The 17,055-nt window shown below is 38.1% G+C and overlaps 1 protein-coding gene across 1 annotated transcript in view; it reads left to right on the top strand.

Moving 5' to 3' along the window:
- Nucleotides 1–17,055, top strand: part of LOC133519077 (dynein axonemal heavy chain 8) — an 86,843-nt gene that overhangs the window by 63,376 nt on the left and 6,412 nt on the right. The window contains exons 58-82 of the mRNA XM_061852970.1: nucleotides 763–926; nucleotides 1,141–1,341; nucleotides 1,958–2,098; nucleotides 2,579–2,683; nucleotides 3,547–3,731; nucleotides 4,572–4,705; nucleotides 4,790–4,921; nucleotides 5,872–6,074; nucleotides 6,434–6,548; nucleotides 7,192–7,368; nucleotides 7,741–7,908; nucleotides 7,991–8,091; nucleotides 9,237–9,435; nucleotides 10,052–10,263; nucleotides 10,398–10,536; nucleotides 10,648–10,832; nucleotides 11,915–12,041; nucleotides 12,895–13,030; nucleotides 14,143–14,360; nucleotides 14,920–15,162; nucleotides 15,309–15,444; nucleotides 15,849–16,002; nucleotides 16,338–16,457; nucleotides 16,566–16,626; nucleotides 16,773–16,952. Coding sequence (XP_061708954.1) covers nucleotides 763–926; nucleotides 1,141–1,341; nucleotides 1,958–2,098; nucleotides 2,579–2,683; nucleotides 3,547–3,731; nucleotides 4,572–4,705; nucleotides 4,790–4,921; nucleotides 5,872–6,074; nucleotides 6,434–6,548; nucleotides 7,192–7,368; nucleotides 7,741–7,908; nucleotides 7,991–8,091; nucleotides 9,237–9,435; nucleotides 10,052–10,263; nucleotides 10,398–10,536; nucleotides 10,648–10,832; nucleotides 11,915–12,041; nucleotides 12,895–13,030; nucleotides 14,143–14,360; nucleotides 14,920–15,162; nucleotides 15,309–15,444; nucleotides 15,849–16,002; nucleotides 16,338–16,457; nucleotides 16,566–16,626; nucleotides 16,773–16,952 — 3,936 coding nt within the window. The remainder of the gene's footprint in view (nucleotides 1–762; nucleotides 927–1,140; nucleotides 1,342–1,957; nucleotides 2,099–2,578; nucleotides 2,684–3,546; nucleotides 3,732–4,571; nucleotides 4,706–4,789; nucleotides 4,922–5,871; nucleotides 6,075–6,433; nucleotides 6,549–7,191; nucleotides 7,369–7,740; nucleotides 7,909–7,990; nucleotides 8,092–9,236; nucleotides 9,436–10,051; nucleotides 10,264–10,397; nucleotides 10,537–10,647; nucleotides 10,833–11,914; nucleotides 12,042–12,894; nucleotides 13,031–14,142; nucleotides 14,361–14,919; nucleotides 15,163–15,308; nucleotides 15,445–15,848; nucleotides 16,003–16,337; nucleotides 16,458–16,565; nucleotides 16,627–16,772; nucleotides 16,953–17,055) is intronic.

The raw sequence follows: 17,055 nt of genomic DNA, 5'->3' as shown, positions 1-17,055 counted from the left end.
CAAGCGACCAAAAAGATAGGTTTAGACGAAGCCAGTAAGTCTAAGTTCACACGGCGTTAATTGTTCCCATATACCGTATTTTATCGAATATCGTAGTGACAGCAACATTTGTATGGCAACGTTCAAAGTCGTTCACACGGCATCTATGCGAAGAAGCCGTCTAGCCATGTGAACGATTTTGAACGCCATGTGAACCTAGCCTTACGCTGGCGCTAGTCCGAAGACAGCCAGCACAGGCGGGAATAGACAAGCGGTATTTTCCCGCCAGGCAGCCAGCGCTGGCTTATCTTGAAAAACCGTTTATACGAGGCCAATAACAAGCCAGCGCTGGCTGTCATTTAAGCTAGTTATAGTAATACCTCTGTATATATTCATTATGTCACCGCGGCAATCAGCGTGCGATAGTTCACGGTCGTACCAAAACAAGACCAAAACCATAACGAATTGTTAAATCAGAATCGGCACTACGGACTACAATCTATGGCTACGACCAAAAAGTGGGGCCGAAAAACAATTGATCTTGATTTCATTACTGAATTAATGAAGTGCTTAGAGGGGTGCGAATTTTAACAATGGTTGGTCTCTAACAGCGCTCCGCTGCTATCGGAGAAGGCCAGTAAAACCTAATCATAGATTGCGCTTTGCTTGAAAAATATAGTCTTACATTCCTCTAAGTACTCCAAATAAGAGATATTTTTGTAAGATTTGACTGATGTAATACAACCATTTGGAAAAAAAAAACAAAAGAAAATATATTTCTAGGCCAAAATGCTGCCGACTCCAGCAAAGTTCCACTACGTGTTCAATCTTCGTGATTTGTCACGAATTTGGGAAGGCATTCTCTTTATTAAAAGAGAAGAGCTGCAATCTGTTAATACTGCTTTAAAACTGTGGTTCCACGAGTGTCTAAGAGTAATTTCTGACAGGTAAACAAAATATCGTGTATTTAAAGTAAAGTAAAGTAAATCATTTATTTTGCCATTTATTTGTGAGAAATCGAATAGACCTACATTACACCCACCCATTTCTTTCGCTACTCATGTATAATGGAGTAATAATGATATACAATTATCAATATCATCATCATCAACTATGTATTAAAAAATATAGTATAGACTTAGATAAACATTCTTATTACAGATTCACAACATTCGACGATAAAGACTGGTTTGTAGAGAACTTTTGGAAAACTGCAACTAAAGAATTGCCAGAATATGTTTCCGAATTTCCCGAAGGAAACACATACTTCGTCAACTTCCTGCGGGAGCCAGCCGATCCCACTGGAGATGAAGAAGAAGAGTTCAGTTTTGAAGCGCCCAAGATTTACGAAGAATTGCCGTCGTTAGTTTTTTTTATTGTATTATATTCTAATGATGGGTATCGCAGTGCAAGTGATAGTTTAATGAACATTTATTTGTCTGGTAACCGCCCCGTAATTATTCTACTTATTAATGGTTAATACATATTTGACTGGACGTAACCAAATCGCATATATGACGTTTCGATCGGTAAGCCGTCATATTTCTATATTTCTATATTCGTCATATTTGTATATTTTCCTAGGGTTTATTCGGAGTGGGTGTGGCTCCCACAGTGTTCTTTTCTGCATATTTTGAAGCATTGTAGATGTATGTGTTATTATTTGAATTTATTTGTCAACTAAATAAGCTTGTACATTTTGGAACTCTCTCATTAAGTATGTCGCAGTTTATTTTTATAAAAAATATATTCGATAGCGAAACGTGACGTTCGCATTTTTCATGGGATTTTGAGTTTCCACTTTCCAAAACGTCCCGCTTGGCACGCTGTTTCTAAATCCCATACAAAATGAGACTTAACGCAAACGCGTACGTCACGTTTCGCTAGCGAATAAATTTACACTAGGGGTTCTGATTAATGTAATTAGGACTTTTGTAAGTTATGATTGTTGTTTATTACTATCCTATGTTGGTTATAGATGGGAATTTGTTCTCATGAAGTTGGGAAGTTTCCAAGAACTATATAATGAACAAGTCAGAGGAGCTTCTTTGGATCTGGTGTTTTTCCTTGATGCGATGGTTCACTTATTTATAGTTTCCAGGATCATAAATACACCAAGGTATTTTTCTCATTATTAGAAAACTTCAATAGCCGAGTATATTTTAGATTTCACTAACTTTTAATAGTCTTTGTACCATGGCGGTTGCTGTCTTTGCATGCGTCCTATGGCATGGTTGGGGCAACTTCCGCTCAGTGTACCCCTTACATTTCATTAAATTGTCGAAGAGCCTCTGCCTCTACTTTGTTGGCTTCGGCTTCACGCATGCCTTCCAAATGTACTGGTTATAGATCGTGTCATTCACGAAGGCGCGTGCCTGGACTCGTAATGTCACGTTATTAAAGGTTAGATTTGACAAATCTGCGCGTCATCGTGGATGACACGAACTATACCATTACTTTGTGCAGGAAAAGATAACAAGCTGAGTGAAAAACCATAATACTTATAATTTTAAGCTTAATTATTTCTCATAGTTTTTATTTTTTTGTACCAATTACCTTATAACTCTATTAAGTATTTTAATTTCATAACAATTTTTAGAGGTAACGCCCTTCTTGTGGGAGTTGGTGGTTCTGGCAAGCAAAGTTTGACAAAATTGGCTTCTTTCATTGCAAATTTTTCATTCTATCAGATAACCCTAACCAGGTATGTTTACATTATAATTAAACATGAATTGTGAAGCAGGCCGGCTTATGGCTGGCGGATATTAAGTTGTCGCGCTTTTTGGAATAAAATATGAGCTCAGACGACTGTCTAAACTATACCTAATATTCGCAAACCAAAATCCACTCCATAGTTACCTTTTGTGGCTAAACTGTGGAGCAATACTGTGCAACAATAAGTATATCTAATGACCCTAATGTTACCGTTGCACAGTAACACGAAAGTTAGTTGCAGTGTGAATGCACCTAAACTGATGACCGGAGTCGTAAAACTTCTCATTCTCACGATTTTCGAAGAGTAATATGTAGTAGGGAAAATAAGGGCAATTGATCCTCAGACTAATTTTAACAAGAGGTAAAATGTTGGTCTGTATGCATGCGTTTTGTTATACTTAGGTCTGATTTTTCAAATATCAAGATAAATTTATCTGTCAGATATATATATATATATTATAGCACGCTCCTTTTCTTTCACATGCAAGAAAAAAAAGAGAGTGTCATGTTTATCTGACATAACTTTATCTGATATTTAAAAAAAAATTACCTTAGTTCTGTTTCTACAGTACATAAAAATACCAAATACGGCTTTCTCTGAGCCAAAGAAAACTGTTTTTTTTTTACTATTAAGCCCAAAACATGCTTAATAAATTTCGCATGGCTAATTTTTGGTGGGTAGCAGTAGCGTGTGTCAACTGAAAACTTATATCGGGCTCTTGGTTTGGATATACTGATGGTACCTTGCCTACACCATATCGTAATTAGTGAGAAATTTATTTCTGTCACTGTACTGGTAATTATAATACCTAATAATTTATTTTTTATGTACCTACACTTCCGTCATTTTAGATCATACAACGTGAGCAACTTTATGGATGACATTAAATATTTATATCGTGTCGCTGGTTTACAAGGAAAGGGCATTTCGTTCATATTTACTGATAATGATATAAAGGACGAACAGTTCTTAGAGTTCCTTAATAATATTCTGAGCTCAGGAGAAATAGCAAATCTGTTTGCAAAAGATGAAATGGGTAAGGCTTTAAACTGTATTTTATTATGTTTTTTTTTTAAATCATACTCTTACATTACAGCAGTACTTTCCTATTATTTTAGATTTTATTAAAAAACTAAATTACCGCCTGTTGTTACCTGGTTCTATTTTCCTTTAAAATTCATTTGTAGTTTTACATGTAGGTATGTAAAATGTATAATTGTTGGTGCAATAAAGAATATTTACTTACTTACTTAAATTACAAAAACATACTGTTAAAATCAAACCATCCTCTCGAATCATCAGCTCGGAGAGCGCAAACATGACTGTGAAACTACCGCAATTCGACCTTCAGCGTCATTATAGGCGCTCTCTCTCTCTCTTTCTCTCTCTCACGCGTTCTAATAAATGCGAGCGAGATACCTAATGAGAATAATTATAATTTGACGACTTTGACTGCAATTCGTGAGCACCAATAAGCTTGAGCCGCTCGTTATTGTTTTTTTTGACATAAGACTTTTGTTTTCCATCCTTCTCAATTAGTCAATATGAGTACCCATTTAACTTCTGACAGGCCAATTCGAAAAATATAATGTGATACTGATCGAACATGGACCTGACATCATTCGAATATGAGATAATTCCAATCTCTTTTTTATAACAGAAGTAGCTGCAATTAGGGCAATCAATGTCACTTTGACGTTAGATATGAATTGGATAATAATATCAGCCTGATATGTAACAGATATCTGACAAGAGGCTGAAATAATACAAGTGTCTTCTTCGAAACGTGGCTTCTTCTTGCCACTTCTCCCCTACATTGACTAATAGTAATCGAGATACGAAACAAAAAAGTTAATCAAATTGATATTTATTGCAGATGAAATTCTGAATGAATTGACTCCCATTATGAAAAAATATGCACCAAGAAGGATTCCAGTGCCTGACGTGTTATACGAATACTTCATTATGAGATCTAGAGCTAATCTACACGTAGTGTTGTGCTTCTCTCCGGTAAGCAGTCAAATTTGTAATCTTTGTTCAATGCTAAATGTATAACTTCTTGTAGCTTTTAACGATGAACGTTTTTAATTTTAGGTGGGTGAGAAATTTAGAAGCAGAGCGATGAAGTTCCCTGGGTTGATTTCTGGATCAGTGATGGATTGGTTCCAAAAGTGGCCAAAACAAGCGCTTATTGAAGTGGCTGACCATTTCCTGAGAGAGTTCCATGTTAGTTATGTCATAAAATACGTACCTATTTCAAGTATCATACGATTATCAGTCAGAAGAAGTTGCTGCTATTAATTATGTAGAGTTCAATAGGTTACATTTTACAAGCTTTTATGTAACTTGAAATGCATGTATGTACTCGTATTTACGAGTATATTTGCACCAGTCATATCTTGCAAGTCGGATGATAATGCAGTATTATGGTACCATCGAGCTGATCTGATGATGGAGACAGGAAGTGGCCATAGGAACTCTGAGATCAAACAACGCAGCCTAATTATTTTTGGGGTTGTTAGATCAGTATTACTTGCTTGTGGAAAGAAAAGTACAATCAGCGATAAAAGTTTGTATCAAAAATGTTTTGTTTTTTTTTTTTGCAAAAAACTTATTACTTATTTGATATTTCAGTGAAAATAACCTTTATAAAAATGTTAGGTTATATATCAAATGCTCACAAAATCTGTCGTATGTATATATTATTTGCAATTCCTAGCTCCACTTTAGCAGAATACATGTTTGAAATGCATGTTTCCAGCAGTGTTTCCATATTGTAACGGTCTTTAGAAATAGGTATATAAGTAGAATAGTTAAGTAAGTACTAACATTAGGAACGTACGTCTACTAATAATTTGTATGAGTCCACAGTTACTCGCTGCTTTCATTAATTAATTCATTCATTTAGTAAAGCTCTCAAGAATTGCCGTAACAATCGGTTCCTACAGTCGGCTTATAAGCATTGTTCCCTGCCTGATTAAGTAAATATATGGCTGCAACGTACCACATTTAACGAGGCCAACGGGCAAATTTTCGGTGATTACCATTTACAATCCTTTCAGAGCAGCGGCTATATTTTTTGTTAAATGAAGAAATGAAACTATAGCGAATAGCGTTTTTTAGGAAAACTTACTTTTCCTAATATGATAATTGAGTGAAATTACTTTTGAATGCAGGTCGTCTGTGCTCCAGAAACAAAAATAATGCTTATTGAGATTATGGGCATGGTTCAAGATGACGTCGCCGAAGCGTGCATTATGTACTATGACAGATTTAGGAGACAGGCACACGTTACTCCAAAATCATATTTATCGTTTTTGGAAGGCTACAAGGTGCTATATAAAGAGAAACATGAAAATATCGCAGAAATGGCCAGGAGGTTTGAGATTTCTTGGAATTTGATTCGTTTTCAGACTATAATATATGCTGTCTTCCGAATTATTCTTTAATTTTCTTTAACTTTTACTTGAACAGATTTAGTTACTAAATATGCCATTTACATTAATTCATATCTTAAATGCTTAAAAATGTCGATAACAGTAGACAGTTCTATAATTTTCGCTTTGAAAGATATGATGGAAATATTCGCTGTCAACGGGTGAACCTCGCTAGCTCAATTGGTAGAGCGGTGGGCTGGTGTCCTAGAGTCGCGAGTTCGAGTCTCGTCCTAGACGGTAAATGTTTCCATTTCTCCTTTATTTCTAAATAGGTAACTGTTTAAATCATGATTGATTACAGAATGACGACAGGTCTCGACAAACTGGTAGAAGCAGCTGCAAGCGTAGATATTCTGAAAAAAGAATTGGAACTCAAAGGTATAGAGATTGAAGAAGCTACCGCTAAAGCAGAGGAGGTAAATATGAATGTGACGTCGTTGCAACTTCTATTCAATTTAACCTTATGATCAGAGGCCGCAGTTTGAATTTTTATACTGAGTTCTCATTTATCGACTTCCTCCGATATGCAATATATCGATATATAGAACACATCATATTAAAAAGTTAATAGATAATATCTATTAGATATTAGACTGTAAAAGAAGTAATTTAAAGCCATAACAAAATTAAATAACCTCTTAACCTCTTGTCTATGTACGGTCAGCTGCAGAGAAAAAGTACCCCCCCCCCCCCCCCCCCCCTGCATACAAAATTTCTATGTAGTACGATAAGGATACGTGCATGGGAATTTAACTCTATTGTTTTGAATATAAGGGTCAATTATCAAATTTGACTGGCCGCATACGAGGGGTTAAATTAGTAACTTCTCACTATGACAATTCAAAAATGCCACGAAAATTCCGGTAATAATAATAAGCAGAGGCTTATGATTATTACCGGGGTCAGGCAATTTGCCGTAAGTTTGGTCTTCACCATACAGACTTATGCGCCGTAATGGGTAATGACAATGCATAAGTCCATTTTCTTAATAGCATCGGTGACGAATGAACTAATCTGTTGAGGGTTTTTCAAATAATTAATTGAGAGTGATTGCCGTAGGTGCTACAAGCCGTAGCAGTTTCACAAGCGGCAGCCGAAGTAGTAAAAGGAGAGGTGTTGGAAGTAAAAGATCGCGCCGTGAAGCTCGTGGCCGTAATAGCAGCAGAGACTGCCATCGCGGAAGAAAAACTTGCAGCCGCACGACCCGCGCTCGAAGCTGCCGAGGCTGCATTACTGGTAATTCAGACACTCTTAAATCTACTCGTATCGTTTGGACGTGGTCTATTTCGACCATGGCTACTGTTTGATTTGCTCCAACATTCGCGTCACATCTCCATGTATGCTGTTTAAATGCCTACTTCTTAGCAGCGTTAAACATTGCCGTTATATTATAATTTGAATAAAAAAATATATATACCTACCACGCGCTCCAGTGCCTGAGGTTAGAATTGAATCAGCATATTCAGCTTCCGCGGCTGACTCCATAAACGCCCCTAGGCCACCCTGGTAGTCCTGTTTTCTCTTGCTACTACTTACTTGCGAGCAATAATATGCAGGTTAGTTAGGTATATTGCCGTATAGTAAAGGAATATGAATCTTGTTTTACAGACTATTAATGCTGGTGACATTGCTACTGTAAGAAAACTGGGCAAACCACCGTTCCTCATCACACTTATTATGGACGCCGTAATTATACTGTTCAGAAAGAAAATTGATCCTATCAAGCCAGATCCTGAGAAAAACTTTTTGAGTGCCTCTTGGGCTGAATCATTGAAGGTAACATTGTCGATACAACTGCCCATTCCTAAACCTTATCGCAACGAAATAAGTTCCCCTATCTCGTTCTTTATTTGTGTAGGTCATGGCTGATTCAAGATTTTTGAATAACTTGAAATTTTACCCAAAAGATGAAATAAATGCTGAAATGGTGGACTTGTTGCAGCCTTATTTCCAATACCCGTAAGTTGGTGTTTTAATCAAAACCATAATTAAATCAAACCACTGTCACTTCGACTAATAATGACTATAATGAGCTATCAAGGAAACCGAGCATCGAATTGCATTATGGTTGGTTTTAATAATTAGTATGTAGTATAGTCTCTTTGAAGCCCTGGCCTTTTGTCTCCCGTTGACGCAGTATTTAAATAAATAAAAAACCGGCCAAGAGCATGTCGGGCCACGCTCAGTAGGGTTCCGTAGTTACTCTTCCGTCACAATAAGCTAAACTGGAGCTTAAAGTATAGTAAATTGTTAACCAAGGGATGAAACGGTACCTGTCACGCGAGTTAAACAAATAGGCAAAGCATAATCAGTACCTAATTAAAGTAAGTCTTTTTACTATGAAGGGGAAACTTTTTGCGATAACTCAAAAACAGCTAAACTGATCATGTCCGCTATAGCTTTCATTTAATGTCTTTCTTAAGCTCTACTTCCACGATTTTTTTCATATTTTTTGGACCTGTGGTTCAAAAGTTAGAGGGGGGGACACAATTTTTTTTTCTTTCGGAGCGATTATCTCCGAATATATTCACCTTATCAAAAAATGTTTGTTGAAGACCCCTATTAGTTTTGAATGACCTTTCCAACGATATCCCACACTGTAGGGATGAAGCAAAAAAAAAAAAAATCACCCCCACTTTACGTGTAGGGGAGGTGCTCTCAAAAAAAAAAAAAATTTATTGTACGACTTTGTCGGCTTTATTGATTTATATATCCATGCCGAATTTCAGCTTTCTAGCACTAACGACCACGGAGCAAAGCCTCGGATAGACAGACAGACAGACAGACGGACATGGCGAAACTATAAGGGTTCCTAGTTGACTACGGAACCCTAAAAAGGGGTAATGTGCGGAAATTGAGGTAACAGACTGGGCGGTCCGGAGTAAAATGGCATTCCACTCATATTTAATGGAAGCACTTGTATCCAATTTTACCATTGCGAGTTAAGCGGATTCCGGACGGAGCCTGTGTCTCTCATAGTGGTAGTAATGTGACGCTCTATGCAGCGTACGGTATCAACGAGGGACCCAGTCCTTCGTAAAGGTATTTATTTATTCATTATGCGATAACTAGTTTTGTGTATTACTTATTTATGATATTTTCAGTCAGTACACGTTTGAAGCGGCTAAAGTTGCTTGCGGTAACGTTGCTGGTTTAATTTCGTGGACTATTGCCATGGCTCAGTTTTACTCTGTGAATAAAGACGTCTTACCCTTAAAAGCCAATTTGGCTGTAATGCAGGGGAAATATCAAGCTGCAAAGAGAGAGCTCGACACCGCAGAGGGTCTGTTAGCAGCAAAGGAGGTACTATCATCATTGTTATATGTAGTTATTTTATTACTAAGAGTTTTTACAACTTTGTATGTTAGTTAGTGTGGGTCAAATCTTAGAAGCTAAATTTGACCCACTTTGTGATTTCATGGTGACATGGAACTGATCTGATGATGGGGACTGGAGATGGCCATGGAAACTCTGTGATAAAACAACGCAAAATGATTGTGTTTGGGGTTGTTAGAATTGCCTCTGGAAAAAAAAAGAACAGTCCACCCGGTGAATTGCGTTGCAAGACTTGCATCTTTTTACATGTAAAACAGATGGGATTTTTTATATATATTAAATCCACCCAAATGAGACATGAAGGAACTGACATAGGGACCATCACATCAGGTATAACTGACATTACTGACATAATTCAGATATCGTTTTGATGTCAGGTACACGTTCGAACTGGCCTGTTGTTCTCATTTAGATTGTGACCCACCATCACCTATATTCAATCTTCATTCTTATGAATGTTTCCTGGACAAAATGTATACTATTATGTTCTATATAATCATATAAGCATAATTTCATCATATCTATGATATCAATATGGAGTAAGGATATAAATGTTAAAATGTGACACCTTTTAAAATTACAGCGTGAGTTAGCTGGTGTCCAGCGGCAGTTCGATGAAGCTATGACATTGAAGCAAGCCGTCTTGGATGACGCTGCCAAATGCCAGGAGAAGATGGACGTGGCGACCTGTCTGATCAATGGGTTGAGCGGAGAGAGAATCCGGTGGACTGAACAGTCCGCATTGTTCAAGTCGGAAATTGAGCGGCTCATTGGAGATATAGTTCTCTTATGCGGGTTTGTGCTATTTTACTTGAGTAATCAAAGAAAAGTCATGTCAAAAATAAATAGGCATAAGGTGTGAAAGCATAAACACGAAACCATGAACAGAATGAACACGTAGAAGTTAATTATACATATTTGATTTACAGATTTTTGTCGTACTCGGGACCATTCAATCAAGAGTTCCGACAACTTTTAATAAAGAATTGGTTGAACGAGTTGATTAGAAGAAAAATACCAGTCTCTATGAATTTAAACATTACGGAACAACTCACAGATACAGCTACGGTAATATTTTCTGAACAATTTATTGAAAGATCTTGCTGATAAACCGGTTTCGAAAATTATTTTTTACATATACCTTTTTAAGAGTTAAGTTCATTCTGCTTTTACTGGCAGATTGGCGAATGGAACTTATGCGGTCTGCCAACGGATGATTTATCAATTCAAAATGGTATAATCGTCACAAAGGCGGCGCGCTTTCCTTTATTGATTGACCCGCAAACCCAGGGCAAGAACTGGATCAAAAATATGGAGAAATTCAACGATCTCATTGTCACGACGCTTAATCATAAGTATTTCAGGTGCCCTACAAATAATATATTCTGCCAGTTCCGGAACTATAGAATTAGGGAGTTGCAAAAACGGGAAATGACAGATGCTGTAGTAAATTATGATATTTATGATAGATGGACTTAGGTTAGGTAGGTATAATACTCCCCCCGAGGGTTGCCCACCTTGTCGTGGTGGAGGGGCTTAGTAGCCGTGGCTTGGTCTCCCACGGTGAAGCGAAGAGGCAACCAGGGCCGGCCTGTTTGAGGTGCTGGCTGGCCCGAGGAGGACGCTCCAAGTGGGCTTGATAAGCCCGCTTGTGACGTGTTGGAGGTGGACCGTCGAGGAAGAGGAGTGTCGGTATTGCGGTTAGCCGTTCTCCCTATCCTCGACGGCCGAGGTGGGATCGCAGGGGAAGAGGCGTGATGGTATCACGATGCGCCACTCTCCCTATCCCCTGCGACCTTGGCGGGGCCGTTCCGCTGTAGCGGCGTTGGTGGGGCTGCAGAGGAAGAGGAGTGTCGGTGTTACGGTGTGCCGTTCTCCCTGTCCTCTGCAGCCGAGTTGTGGTTTGCGGCAGAACCATGGACCTCATCTGCCGCCGGGCGCTGGGGAGTTTTCTGGCGCCCGTGGCCTCCTTGTGGCGGGCTCGGGGGGGTCCGCTACACTGCAGGACGGAGGCCGAGGAGGAAGGCGCGTCGAACCATCTGGCGCGCCTCGCGTGAAGGGCCTTCGGGCATCCGCGAAGGAGCCGCTCGCGGGCGGCTGCCGCCGGTGGGGTCGCGGATGAGTACGCAAGTGTTCCCGTAACCCCGCCAATAAGGCGGCGAGGTGGCATATGGGGGGTTTTTAGTGGGTATACCGTGGGCCTCATTAGCCTAGACGGGAGTCCCACATAACCACTCGGGTCACCCCCCGCACCCGGGTGGTATGCGGAATGCATTTTCCCCCCTAGAAAAAAAAAAAAAAAAAGGTAGGTATAATACTGGATTTTCACAGTTTGGACTTAAACTTGGACTTATGTCTAATTTGACGATTTTATAGATCTTCTCTACACAAATTTGCCAATTAATATGACGTATAGACACCATAATATTTGATATAAATGTTTTAGGAACCACGTAGAAGATTGCGTATCATTAGGAAGACCAATGTTGATTGAAGATGTTGCAGAAGAACTGGATCCAGCTTTAGACAACATTCTTGAAAAAAATTACATCAAAATAGGTTCTTCGTATAAGGTGCGAGAGAAATGCGGGAAAAAATATTAATGTTCAATTTGTATCATATTTATTTTAAGTAACATGTCACTAAGTATAGCCTGAGAGTGCAGTTACCTTTTTGTGATAACGATTGATATAGGTACCTATTGATTAGGTTATATATGGAATCCTTGAACATCCATCTTCAATTATCTTTTACCGCCATTTCCTATTACAGTTATTGTGACTGCTTGTTATTAGTTACTATTTCTTAACTTACAGGCCGATTCGAACGTACACTGACCACAGAATGATATCTGAATGATGTTATTTAGTTAAAGTGATTCTCACTCGCGCCAATACATGTACGGACAAGTACCAGCGAAATGTAGGTACTTAAATATCATTAATCATGTCAGTGTGCGTTCGAATTGGCCTATGTAAAAAATAAAAAAATCTAAATCGACGTAATTTGTCGAGTGGGGTATAATCTTATAAGGCTCTTTTTTCCTTCTGGCTTTTACTCTCTGCCCATTTGCACAGGATGAATTCGCCAATGTCGGTGTTGACTTTGACACGTGAGGAGAATGAACGGTCGGATCTGTGGATGGATGTGATAGTATAAGGCTCTTAACCCCTCGTATGCTGCCTGTCAAATTTGATTATTGAAAAAGTGACTTTGACATTTAAAACAATAGATTTAAATTCTCACGCACGGATCCGTCGTGTCTAAGCATATGAGGGGTTAAGTAAAATAATCTTTACGTTTCTTAGACCATTTTTCATATAAAGTGACCGTTTAGGGTCTATTACGAGTTGAAGTCGTTACACTGTCGGGTTTTTAGGTTTTATATTTACTTGTTAGGTACTAATACATTTTAACTTGATTTAGGTGAAACTAGGAGACAAGGAGATAGACGTGACAGCCGGTCATAAGATATACATCACGACAAAACTTCCTAACCCTGCGTATACTCCAGAGGTGTCAGCGAGAACCTCCATTATAGATTTCACTGTAACTATGCAAGGTAAATATTAATAAATAAATAAATATTATAGGACATTATATCACAAATTGACTAAGTCCCACAGTAAACTCAATAAGGTTTGTGTTGTGGGTACATAGACAATGATATATATAATATATAAATATTTATAAACACTTAAATACATAGAAAACCTGTGCGATATCAAGCGAGTCATATGAAAATTGTACAAACTTCATATGACTCCATACAAATATGGATTTTGGATTCTTGGCTAACGGCCCGATACGAAGAATGGTTAAGACACGAAGATCTTTCAAAGATCGATAACTAAACGACATGTCAAAATTGACGTTTATTTTGATTCCGCTGTGATCCCAATAAGATCTATCTACTACGGAAGGTGGAGGTAAGGAAATAAATCTCCATGTACCAAAAAGTGTCATCAAAAAATCATAAATAGGTGGCGCTACAATACCTAGAATACTTGAACAAAAAAATCAAATCATAGACAGCGCACTCCGTCAATAGCGCCTAGGTTTTTAGCTACTCTAGCGCTACTCTGGAGAGATTTGGAACTATTATTTATAGCTGACAGCTGGACACTTTTGCAACAGTTCTACCATAAGAGATGTCACTCCTCTTAATTCCACACTCCATATATCTACGATATTTCTAACGTCAAAGTGACATTGGCTGCCCGAATCGAGCTGCTTCTGTCAATTATACGACATACAAACGATATCTAAATGAGAACTTATCTAAACCAGAACTTATCGTTATCGTATCTCATTCTTCCGATCGGGCCGTAAGTCTCGTTTGGCATGTTAATGAAGTCTGAGAAAAGCTTTAATAATAGTAGATTGTCTCGCAAGGGAGCAAAATGACATATTTACGGCGACCTTGAACGAAGCTAATGATTCAAGTGTTAACGCCCAAGGTGAAAATAATTTTGCTACCATGTGACACATGCTGCTTTTCACACCACCTATGAGGATTATCATGTTCATTATTTATACAAAAAATTGTGCCCTAGAACAGGAAATTGGCACTTTGATCCATCCTAGCAAGGAAGAAAAGTTCCAATTTGGCCCCTCGTAGCAGGGAAAAAAGCCCTTTATCGAATAGGTGATGTGAAACCTTAATTTACACAGGTTTGGAGGACCAGCTACTAGGTCGCGTGATTTTAACTGAAAAGGCAGAAATGGAAGCAGAACGTACGCAGTTGATTAAGGACGTGACTGCGAATAGGAGGAAAATGCAAGAGTTAGAGGCAAACCTCTTGCACAAACTGACTACTATTCAGGGATCATTGGTTGAAGATGTATCGCTAATTCAAGTGCTGAATATCACGAAGTCTACAGCTACTGAGGTAAATTACATATTGTTAATGTTTATGTAGATATTCAACTGTTCCAGTTGTAGATAATGTTAGTATGCATATTTATTCATGAACAACAATAATTACAATGAAAGCATTAAAATAACAAAAACTTGATTATACTATATGTATGTACAGTCAGATGCAGTGAAAGGTGACCCCCCCCCCCTCTCTCTGTAGCTGACTGTACATCGTTGCATCGCATTGACATAGATGTAAGGGTGCCTTTCGACCAGAGATGTGTTATGCTTGCTATGCTATGTTTTCATACATTTGAAACGCAGCTACAGCTATGTTTCAAATGTATGAAAACACATACATACACACACACACACACACATCTCTGGTGGAAAGGCACCCTTAGGCATAGCAAGCATTGCACATCTTTGGTCGAAAGGCACCCTAAAGCGTATGTTGCTGTTTTGAAAATATTAATAGAGATCCTATTTAAGCTTGACATATTATTCAATACATGTTTATTTTACATAAAGGACAGTTTTACATGGAAAATAATACATTAACATGCTATTATTTATTCATATGATTCTAGGTGAAGGAAAAACTAGATATAGCAAAAGAGACTGAGATCAAAATAAACTTGGCTCGAGAAGAATTCCGGCCTGTGGCAACCCGGGGCTCCGTCTTATATTTCCTTATATGCAACATGTCTCTTGTTTGTAATATGTATCAAACCTCGCTGGCTCAGTTCCTAGAACGATTTGATATATCCATGGAGAGATCGCAGCCCAGTCCTATAACGCAGAGAAGAATTGGGTTCATTATTGATTATCTGGTAAAAATATTGCATGCTTTGTCTCTGCGGAAAGAGAAAAGTCGTGGAATGTATGGGGCCCAATACATTCCACGACTCTTTCCGAACAGACTCTAACTAAAGTCAGTCCGCGAATCCATGCCTCATATTTTGAATTGGTTTCACAGACATTCGACGTCTTCAAGTATATATCCAGAGGGTTTTATGAAACACATAAATATTTGTTTACGTTGCTGTTGACGCTCAAAATAGACATGCAAAGAGAATATGTATCATTTATCGAGTTTCAGACACTTATAAAAGGTATTTATTTATTATATCGGATTTTCTTCTACCTAACATTATAAACACTTTCCATTTTATTGTAAATAACCTACTGCTTACTTTTATTTTGTTGCACAAAGTAAAAAAAAACTCCTCAAATCCACTTTAACGTTTTGAACGCCAAGAACACCTAAAGTCGTCATTACTAGTCGTGCCCACCGCGGCAAAGTGTTATGGCGTACGCTGTCAAAGTGACCTTGACGATTTCAAGTTAAGTAAAAGAAAGCGTTCCAAAGGTGAATAATTTCTTTGCACATGTAGTGTGGCAAAATGATGCATACATGGACATTAAACACTGTCTTGGTATCCATTTCAGTTCTTAATATCCATCAATTTTTCTCCGTTGACGGTTTAAACAGTAGGTTTTTAAAATACTATCATAGGTGGTGCTGCGTTGGATCTCAATGCATGTCCTCCGAAGCCATTTAAGTGGATAACGGATATGTCATGGTTGAATTTAGTGTATCTCACTGGACTACGTCAATTCACTAATATATTGAACCAAATCACGAACAACGAAAAAGGATGGAAAAATTGGTTAATATTTCCTTTTCATGAGCTTCTACGTATAATTTCGGATATTATTAAGTAGATATTTAAGAAAGTGGTCCTGGTAGCCGAATGGGCCAATCCAGCTTTCAAACGAATGGGCCAATCCAGCTTTGAATTTTAATCCAAAAAAGCCATAGATTTTTATTTAATATTTATTACTGTATATGTGGGTGTGGGTTTGAAAGGCAAGGCAAACTCGGCAAGTCTCCGTGACATGTTCACTCTGCGGAAAAAATCCCTATACCAGCAGCTTAGAAAATATGTTAAAACGTGTCAGTCAGTAAAGGCGTTAAATATCGTGGTTGTTGGGTTTTAAACAGGTTCGATAAAGAGGCACCTGAAGAAGAAACTTTGCCTGATGGGTATCATACTCTAGATGTTTTCCGAAAGCTGTTAGTAGTGCGGTCCTGGAGTCCCGACAGGACTCTCGCGCAAAGTTTGTAAGTATTCTTTCAACCTGCATAATAATTAGCATGATATTATTTTATTCATCGATAATAAATTAGGTTGTGTCTAAATAATGCAAAGTGTTTTATTTCCTATTTTAGAAAATATGTTGTAGCATCAATGGGTCAAAGATATTCAGAAGCTGTAATTGTTAATTACGAGGTATGTAAAAAAGATCATTTTTAAACGTGACACTAGTTTGTTAATTTTCTTAGTCTCTGAAGTTTGGACAGTTAGAAACCAGACCAAAGTGGTCATTTGGTTTTGTTAAAACAACTTGATCGTGTAATGATGTTCTATGATTTCAGCATATGGTTCTGGAATCTCGACCCCTGGTTCCATTGATAGGCTTTTTGGCCATGGGTTCAGACCCCACGCCGAACATTGAAGTAACAGCTAAGCGACTGGAGTGCCTCTGTTCCGCTATATCCATGGGCCAAGGACAGGAGGTTCATGCTAGGAAGCTGATAGAACGCGCCTTAAAGGAGGTAAACTTTACCTATTTTTACGTAATTGATAGATTTTCCATTTCGTGCTCAGGTTGTTCCAAACATTGAGTATAATGTCCCTTTTATAAATATGTGTGTATAA

Source organism: Cydia pomonella, chromosome 6 (genome assembly GCF_033807575.1).
Source record: "Cydia pomonella isolate Wapato2018A chromosome 6, ilCydPomo1, whole genome shotgun sequence".
NCBI classification, from domain to species: Eukaryota; Metazoa; Arthropoda; class Insecta; order Lepidoptera; family Tortricidae; genus Cydia; species Cydia pomonella.
Note: the sequence above shows the minus strand (reverse complement) of the source record. Positions and strands in the feature narration are given on the sequence as shown.